General features: G+C 53.8%; 1 protein-coding gene across 1 annotated transcript in view; it reads left to right on the top strand.

Annotated features, from left to right (window-relative positions):
- Positions 1-9,554, top strand: part of EPHA1 (EPH receptor A1) — a 47,318-nt gene that overhangs the window by 19,011 nt on the left and 18,753 nt on the right. The window contains exons 2-3 of the mRNA XM_006887253.1: positions 8,967-9,222; positions 9,332-9,520. Of these exons, the coding sequence (XP_006887315.1) occupies positions 8,967-9,222; positions 9,332-9,520 (445 nt within the window). The remainder of the gene's footprint in view (positions 1-8,966; positions 9,223-9,331; positions 9,521-9,554) is intronic.

The following is a 9,554-nucleotide window of genomic DNA, read 5'->3' as shown; positions in this document are numbered from 1 at the left end:
GGTCCTCTCCTGACCTTCCTCCCTGTGCACTGTGGGTCCTCTCCTGACCTTCCTCCCTGTGCACTGTGGGTCCTCTCCTCCGACCTTCCTCCCTGGGCTCTGTGGCTCCTCTCCTCCGACCTTCCTCCCTGGGCTCTGTGGGTCCTCTCCTCCGACCTTCCTCCCTGAGCGCTGTGGGTCCTCTCCTGACCTTCCTCCCTGTGCACTGTGGGTCCTCTCCTGACCTTCCTCCCTGAGCGCTGTGGGTCCTCTCCTCCGACCTTCCTCCCTGAGCGCTGTGGGTCCTCTCCTCCGACCTTCCTCCCTGAGCACTGTGGGTCCTCTCCTCCGACCTTCCTCCCTGGGCTCTGTGGCTCCTCTCCTCCGACCTTCCTCCCTGAGCACTGTGGGTCCTCTCCTCCGGCCTTCCTCCCTGAGCACTGTGGGTCCTCTCCTGACCTTCCTCCCTGGGCACTGTGGGTCCTCTCCTCCGACCTTCCTCCCTGTGTACTGTGGGTCCTCTCCTCCGACCTTCCTCCCTGAGCGTTGTGGGTCCTCCTCTTACATGCACGGGGCCGGATGAGGCAGCTGGCTGGATGCCACCTGGTTCCCATCACTCAGTGTTGAGGACATTCCACAGTTCTCTGTGCTGCTTCTCTGTTTTCCTGTCTCTACCAGTTTGATGTCAATATCCACCCCGTAGCACTATGCCTGTTTTAGGACTGGGAGTCTTCATGGCATTCCCACTTAGGTGACAGAGAGCGGGACCCCACGCTGCAGGCTGAAGGCTGGAGTGGAAAGGCGAGAAAGAGGATCAGTTAGCTCCTCAGTGCACTAAGGCGAGGGAGGGCTTCGGTCTCAGCTCTGCCTCAGCCTCTTCCATCCACCACTGTAAACGTAAAGCTGTTCAAGCCCACGAGACTTTGCTGATATCTTGCTTTGAACGGGCAGGGACAGTGGGGAGAGCAGTGGGAACAGTCAGCAGTAACTCTGAACCCCTCGTGCTCTCATGAAATCAGCGTGTTTCCTTCTTCTCGGTGCCTGAGAGAGAAGCCAGTGGGCAGCTTGACACTGGGCAGGTCCGTGGGAGGGAGGGAGGGCAGGAGAGCAGGGAGCAGGGCATGTCAGACAGGCCTGGGGACAAGTCAGGACAGGCTCCGCCAGGAGCAGCTGCACAGGAAGCCGAGTTGCCCAGGGAGGGTGAGACAGTGGGCGGCCAGCATGCTGCTGAGGGCACCTTGGCCTGGGTGAGGACACAGCTGGGCCCAGAGGGCATCTCTGTCCTCCAGGTCACACCAGAATCGGGTCTAAGAAAGGCCTATATCCATGGCTGGTCTGGGCCCTAGCACGGCGCACACTGAGCCCTGGAGAGGCTGGGATGTGTGCAGTGCCTGCCCTGAGCCTGGAGGTCACACTAGACGATCGCCTCACAATAGGAATGTTTGACAGGCAGGGCCCTCAGCTGGGCCGAGGCGCTGTAGTGGCACATTGGTTAAGCATCCAGCTGTCACCTGGAAGGCCGGTCATCGGCACCGTTGTGCACAGAGAGACAAGCAGCTTCGTCCATAAAGATTTACAGCTTTGGAAAGCCCACCACGCAGCTCCGCTCTGTCCTCCAGCCGAGATGCGTGGGAACGGACCTGGTGGCACGAGGTTGTTACCTGGGCAGGAATCAAACTCCTCTTGAAGTGTACACACCGTCACAGGCAGGCAGGAACGTACTGACACTGCCGTCTGCATGTGCTCGGAGGGACGGGCCACAAGGGCAGCTGCTGTCCGAGGCAAAGGTGCCCAGAGACAGGACATGAGAGAGCAAGTGCCACAGTGGGAGGGGCAGAGGGCACTGGATGAGGCGTTCCCAGCCCCCTTCACCACCTACCCCGATGTCTGTCTCCCACAGTCCCTGCACAAGCAGTGGAACCCCTGGAACCTGGCAGGTCTTTCTCGGAACCCACTGTTTCTAACGAGAGGGGCGGGTGCTCAATCTAACTATTGCGACATTCATCCGAGACGAGATGCCACGACCCAACAGGAGGATGAACTGGCCAAGGACGGGCTTTTACAGACGCATTTAAACAGAAGCCTCATCGCCAACAGCACACACACAGCACATCTGTAAACCATATAAATCTCAGCAGTGCACGCACACACACAAGCACATACACGTGTCTGTAACACGCCTAGATCTCAGATAGCTCTTGCATGCTCTCTCTCTCTCACACGCACACACACACACACCTGTAACACAGAGAGCTCACTCTCTCACACACATGTACCTATAATGCATATGTGTGGTTCCAATACATGAATAAGCCCAAGAGTGATCCCCGTTTACCAGGGTTTAGAGGCCTCTGTGGCTGAAGGACTCAGGCCTCAGGCTTTGGAACTTGTGTTCCTCCCCGACCTGAGCCCACGAGGAAGTGAGGGAGGAAGTGAGGAGACATTCACACCCTCCTGTCAGAGAGGCGTTGGGAAAGAAAGGACTGTTCATCTCTGTGCTGGAGAACAGCTTAGTCATTCCATAATGACAGCTTCTGCAGGAAGGTGGGGCGAAGGTGGGGCTGCGAGGAGGGACCACAGAGGGGCAGGGTGTCCCCCAGAGGGGTGGCTGGCTTGGGGGGCACATCTACACTGGTCACACACAAAGCAGAAGTGAGTGTCAGGAGGCGGTGTAAAAGGAGGAGCCCTCAGCAGCACTGGGGGTCCTGTTAGTTATAACCAGGTCAGGCATCTCATCTGGGCCCTGAGGTCTGAGCTGATTGGTCACAGAGAAGCAGAGGGGGCGTTTCTCTCTAAATCCCCCCTCTTCCCTCTTCCCTCTTCCCCCGCCTCCCTCCTCCCCCTTCCCCCACCTCTGTCCCTCTCACTTCCTCTTCTTCTCTTCTTCCCCATTTCCCCTTCCCTCCCTCCTTCCTACCCCTTCTTCTACCGTCCCTCCCTCTCCTTCCCCTCCCTCCTTCCCACCCTCTCTCCCTCTCTTCCTCCTCCTTCCTCCTGCTCCCTTTCCCCTCCTTCCCTCCTTTCCTGCCTCCTCTCATCCCTCTCTCTTTCTCTATCCCTCACTCTCTTTTCCTTAAAAAGAAAAATCCTTGGGGCATGTCCACTATCGGGAGAAGTGGAAGCCCAAGCCCCTCGCCCTGGTTGCTCCGCTGACTTGGGGCATCCTAGACTTGTCTGTCCAGGGCACTCGGGTCAGGGGAAAGGATTGGTGGCCCTTGGCCCAGTCAAGCCTGCAGCTGAGGCCCTGCTTTCTCATCCCCAAGTAGAGACATGGAGCATTTCCTGAGCATTAGAGTCTGGCTCGCACATGTGCACACAAATCACTCACGTCCCAGGAGTGCCCGGAAGGCTGTGCACTCGCCTCTACACAGCCCAGGGGAGTCGGGAGGCTGGGGACATGCTCAGCCAGACAGGACAGTCTGGGTATGGGCTGGCCTAGAAGCAATGCAACCTGGACGTCTTCATTCAGAACGGCACGCCTGTGATAAACCCAGGAGCTCTGGGTGATGCAGGCATTAAAGATCTCAGCTGCTAACTGAAAGATTGCCAGTTCAAGTCCACCTGGAGGCACTTTCGAGAAAGGTCTGGCAATTTTCTTCTGCAAGTTCACAGCCTCTCAGACACAGCTGTGACCAGAGGCCAGAGCTCTGACCTCCCCTGAGTGCCTGGAGTGTGAACTGTCCTGGAGACAACTATTATCCCCACGTTGTCTCCAGTCATTCTCAGGGAAAGGAAGCTGACGGGGAAGGAGACCGGCCACCACTGTGTCATTACCTGTATCCTCACCTTCATCAGGAAGCCTTGAGGAGGCACTGATTGTGCCCAGCCTTTGAGGACAGCAAGGAACAAGCAGCCTTGTTCCACAGGAAGTGTTCTGGGCCTTAGAGGCTGAGAGTCGGACCCCAGGATCACAGACAGGCACCCCAGCACGCACGCCGGCCCTGGCTTTCCCAGGTGAGCCAGGCTCCTTGGGCCTTTACAAGGAGGAGACCCTGACACGCTTTTTGATCCCCGGCTACACAGGTGGTAATAACATCTTAGCTGCAGCCAGCAGCCCCAGTCGCAGGCAGGTGGCTTCATTTGGGAAGACTGCCCCATGTCCGTGTGGGTGGCCTGAGAGGAGGACACTGTGCTGGGGGGATCAGGCCACCAGGCACGTCAGGTCACAGCTGAGTGAGGTGGACCTCTGTGAGGTGACACCGCTAAAGGCAGGACAAAGTGTCTCCTGGGGCTGCCAGTAGAGCGCCTCAAGAGACCGGTCACTCTATCATTGTCATGGAGTCAAAATCAGCACATAGCTGACCGTCCACTGTGGAGGAACGTCACATGGACACGAGCCCCAGAATTACACCTCTGGTCCTGGAGGGGCCACTGGCTGCAGCTAAGATGTTATTACCACCTGTGTAGCCGGGGATCAAAAAGCGTGTCAGGGTCTCCTCCTTGTAAAGGCCCAAGGAGCCTGGCTCACCTGGGAAAGCCAGGGCCGGCGTGCGTGCTGGGGTGCCTGTCTGTGATCCTGGGGTCCGACTCTCAGCCTCTAAGGGCCAGGATAGTTCCTGTGGAACAGGGCTGCTTGTTCCTTGTTCCTGTGAGACTGAGTCAGTCACACAGAAAAGAGGTCGCCCGTCTTTCTTCTGCAGAGGAGCTAGGGGATTCGAACGGCCAGAGCGGCCATGTCTTCGGGCCAGCAGTGCAGCTTCCTAAGCACCGTGCCACCAGGTCTCCATGTAGACCATGTCTCTAGGAGACCACGGTAAAGCATAAACGTAAATTCCACTCGCACTTGGAAGCAGAACACTTGCACGGCTCATGTTGACGTGGCATCTGCTTCGCTGTGGTGGCCTGAAACTGAACCTGCACATCTCTGAGGGCTACCTGCCAAGCATCAGTGCATCACTCATAGTCTGTCTTAGTGCAGAACCTCCGCTGAAACCTGTCCACTGTGGGTGACCCTGCTGGCATTTGAAATGCTGGAGACCGGGCTTCCAGCATCACAGTGACACAAGACCCCCAGAGCACTGACAAATGGATGCTGGACATCACTGTGGGGCAGAGCAGCTAAGCCGAGCGCTCAGAGCTACGGTCATTGAGGGCGAAGGTGGCCTTCAAGTCCAGATAGCTTGCTTCCTCTCACACAGCGGGGACGAGAGTGCCACTCAGATGCCCAGTGCGCCTGCTGCCCGTGGCCACTAAACTTGCTCTCTCGTTTTTCATTTCCATTAGCTTGTTGGATCTTCGTTTGCTTATTTGTGTATGTTTTGCTTCTGTGAGGTTTTCTTCTTTCTTTTTAAAAATATTTTCCATATTATCTTCCTTCTAACTTTTCTGTCCCTAAGGTGGAAGGATGCAAAGGAGAGAAAGAACCTTGACCAAGTGGGTTGACACAGTGACTGCGGCAATGGGCTTGAGTGTGTCAGAGGTTGTGAGGACGGCACGGGACAGGACAGGACTCAGAACGGTGGTGCAGAGGACCGCGAAGGGCCGTACCAGACTCAGCAGCTCCTAACAGCAGCAGCCTCGCGTCTCCTCTCTTTCTCTCCTTCGTCATCATACTTGTTCCTTTTCATTTTGTCTTTCAGTTCTGATTCTAGGAGCTAAGGTGCTGTGATGCTAAGTCAAAGGCAGGGGGTGAGAACCCACCAGCTGTTCCAGGAGAAAGACCGGCCGTGGTGGCGGGAGGGCGAGCTATGACTCAGTCCCACTCTGCACACAGCAAGGAAAACACCCTTGTTCTCACTCCTTTTACACCACTCTCAGCTTTAAGTGTTCCCTTTTTTTCTGTGTAAACTTGTTTTGGGGGTGGGTGTTGTTATTATTTTTTCTTTGTCCCATCTGACAGTAAACAGCAACAATATCTACCCCCACACACGCCTCCTGTCCACTCATCAGGCAAGACTACAGATCAGCTCCCAGTTTACTCAACTGTTCATCCAAAGACTACAGGTTACCGCAGTCCATTCTGTCCCCACCTGCTGAATTCCGTGAACAGGGAACTACACACACACATGCACACACCCCTCCCTCCTCCATCACATCCCCCAGAAGACAGGCGGTGCAGCTAAGAAACACCAAGCTAGCAAGTGGCCCGACATTCTCACAAAGCTCAGTCAAGAAATGCCAAGACAATCAAGACAAAAGAAATAAATACCTTACAGAGGCAGTGCGGCTCCAATCCAGATTTCATCACCAATATCCAAAGATATGTGAAGTAGTCGTCAACTTTATATGGAAAAGACAGATAAGCAGAGTGATGCTGGAAGGGAAAAAACAAAGAGCAGGAGATAAAACATTTTCCAATGTCAAATGACCACACAGACAACATGATCCAAACAGGTTGGTAATGGTATTGTGCTTGCTGAAACTGAGGAGGACCTGAAGCACTTGCTACAGAAGGTCAAGCACTGTAGCCTTCAATAAAGAGTGAAGCTAAACAGCTGAACATCAAGAAAACAAAGATTCTCGCCACTGGGCCGATTGGCAGAATTATGACCGATGGTGAAGAAATTGAAATTGTTAACAGCTTCAGTTTGTTTGGCTCCACAATTAACACTCTTTGTACCAGCAGCCAGGAAATCAAAAGATGAATTGCATTGGGAAAGTCAGGGACCTCTACAGAGCACCAAGGAGCAACGATGTCAGTCTGAAGACTAAGGTGTGCCTGATCGAGGCCATAGCCTATGCAATTACCTGCTAGGCATCAGAAAGCAGGACAATGACTAAGGATGAAAAAAAGAGAATTGATGCCTTTGAGCTGTGGTGCTGGAGAAGAATATTGAGTATCCCATGGACTGCTAAGTGAACAAACAGGTTCATCCTAGAGAGAGTGAAACCAGACTGCTCCTTGGAGGCAAGGATTCTGAAGCTTCATCTGACATACTTGGAGCATGTTGCAAAGAGTGACCAGTCCTAGGAGAGGGACACTCTGCTTGGGAGGGTGGAGAGACAGCACAAGAGAGGAAGACTCTCGAGATGGATTGATTCATGACTGGGGTCGTGAAGGTAGGTGTGTCAGAGACGATAAGGTTGGCACAGGATAGAGCAGGGTTCAAGGCTGTTGTACAGAGAGAGGGTCACTATGAGTCACAGGCAATTTGATGGCACAGCTACAACAACATGTTGTTAGGTGCCATCAAGTAAAGTATGACCCATAGTGACCCTGTGAAGAACAGATCTGCACCCTGTCCTGTCCTGTCCTGCGCCGTCCTTACATTTCAGGACCCACTTGAGCCCGGTATGGCAGTCACTGTGCCAGTGTACCTGGTTGAAGGTCTTCCTCTCATTTGCTGACCCTCCACCTTTCTAAGCATCCTGTCCCGCTCCAAGGAACAGCCTCTCCAAAGTATGTGGATGAGGCTTTGTTATTTTTTTTTCAAGGAGCACTCTGGCTGCACCTTCCCCAAGACATAACTGATTATTCTTCTGACAGTCCATGGGACATTCGGTACTCTCCTCCAACACCACAGCTCAAAAGCTTCAGTTCTTCTGTCATCCTTATTCATTGTCCAGCTCTCAGACACACAGCCAGTGATGGAAAAGACCATGGCTTGTTTCAGGTGCACCTTAGTCTTCAGACTGACAGCATTGCCCTTCAGTACTTTGGAGAGGTCCCTACAACAGACCTGCCCAGAGCAATCTTATGTCTTGACTGCTGGTACCAAGGGTGTTGATTGTGGATCCAAGGAAGACTAAATCACTGGCAGTTTCGATCCTTTCTCCACCTGTCATAATGATGCCTGCTGGCTCAGTGGTGAAAACCTTTGTTCTCTTGGTGTTGAAATGCAATCCATATTGAAGGCTCTATTATTTGGTTCTATACAGTAAGTGCTTCAGGTTCTCCTCACTTTCAGCAAGCAAGGTTAGTAATCTGCATAGTACAGGTTGTTGATGAGTCTCCCTCTAATCCGGATGCTGTTGTTATTGTTATGTGCCATTAAATCAGAACCAACCTATAGCTGACCCTCCAGTGGATTTTCAGGGGTAGTTTAATTACGTGGGAGGAGATTCCCCATCCTTCCCCCACAGAGCAGCGGGTAGATTTGAACCAGATGCTTTCAGGATTACAGCACAGCTTCTTACTGCTAGGCTATCAGATTTAGGAGGAGAAAAGATTGAGATTGCTAACAATTTCAGCTTGCTTGGTCCCACAATCAACACTCTTGTCACCAGCAGTCAGGAAATTAAAAAATGAATTGCAGTGGGAAAATCTGCTGTCAGGGACCTTTCCAGAGTACTGAAGAGCAACAGTGTCCATCTAGAAAATAAGATGCACTTGATCTAAGCCATGGTCTTTGCAATCACTTGCGATGCATCAGAGAGCTGGACAATAAAAAGTGGAAATCAATGTCTTTGAGCTGTGGTGCTGGAGAAGAATTTTGAACATACCATGGACCGCCAAGAGAACAAACAGGTCTGTCCCAGAGCAGGTAAAACCAAGCTGCTCGTTAGAGGCAAGCATTCTGAAGCTCCATCTCACATACTTTGAGCATGTTGCCTGGAGTGACCAGCCCTTGGAGAAGGACAGCATGCTTGGAAAGGTGGAGAGACAGCACAGGGCAGGAAGATCCAGGATGAGAAGGATTGACACAATGACTGAGATAATAGGGGCAGGTTTGTCAGAGACCGTGAGGTTGTCTTAGGATAGGACAGGGTTCAGAGCTGTTGTCACTATGAGTCGCAGGTGACTCAACATAATAACACTCCTTGGAAAGGGACATCATGTTCGGAAAGGTGGAAGATCAGTGGGAGAAAGACCCTCCACAAGGTGGATTGACACAGTTACTGCTGCAATGGGCTCCTGTGTGTCAGAGACGATGAGGACGGCTGGGCTCAGAGCTGTTTCCACAGGGTCACAATGGAACAAAACAACAGGACAATAGACTTGCAAGTGCATCAGTCAGAATCGCCCAGCAGCAACGGGCTCTGCAGATAATTCAAGACTTTTCCCAAGTCATTGCTGTGAGTTCCCTCCATGTCCCCCCACCCCCCAGCCTCTGCTCAGATCTCCCGAGGAGCCCTCGTGTGACTCCGCACAACCCTGGAGGACTGAACCCCCTGACAAGTTCTGCCCACACCTGCCTTTTGCCCTGCACCCCAGCAGCACCGGCCCACTTTCCAGCCCCCAGCGCCCCTGGGGCGCCCTGTCTGTGGTGCTCGTCTTTCCCAATCCTTGCCACTGGGAATCCAGGTTACAGGGCCCCTCCAGGAAGAATCCTCAGCTGACCCCATCCCCTGCCACCTGGCCAGGTAGGTCTCGGAGTGCTGCATGCCCCTTTGATGGTCATCTGATCCCAACCCCCGACGTCCGTGAAGTGTCAGCGCACCTCTCATACCCCTCAGCCCCTTGTCTGTTCAGGGCTAGTAGGCCCTGAAGAGGCGATGCAGGTGGAGCCACAGGTAGACCTAGGTCAAAAGCGCACCAGGATGGGTCAGGCGAGAGCACACGAGGACCGGGGTGTCCGTCCGAGTCCTGCCCACCAGGCGGCGCCCGCAGCCTCGCTCTCACGAGCCGCCCCCAGCGGGAAGCTTGCTACCTGGCCGGCAGGTTTCCTCCACGGCCCTGGCCCTTTAAGAAGGTG

Source organism: Elephantulus edwardii, unplaced genomic scaffold, assembly GCF_000299155.1.
Source record: "Elephantulus edwardii isolate Elephantulus edwardi_28Jun2011 unplaced genomic scaffold, EleEdw1.0 scaffold00055, whole genome shotgun sequence".
Taxonomy (NCBI): Eukaryota; Metazoa; Chordata; class Mammalia; order Macroscelidea; family Macroscelididae; genus Elephantulus; species Elephantulus edwardii.
This window is presented reverse-complemented; position numbering and strand designations above follow the sequence as displayed.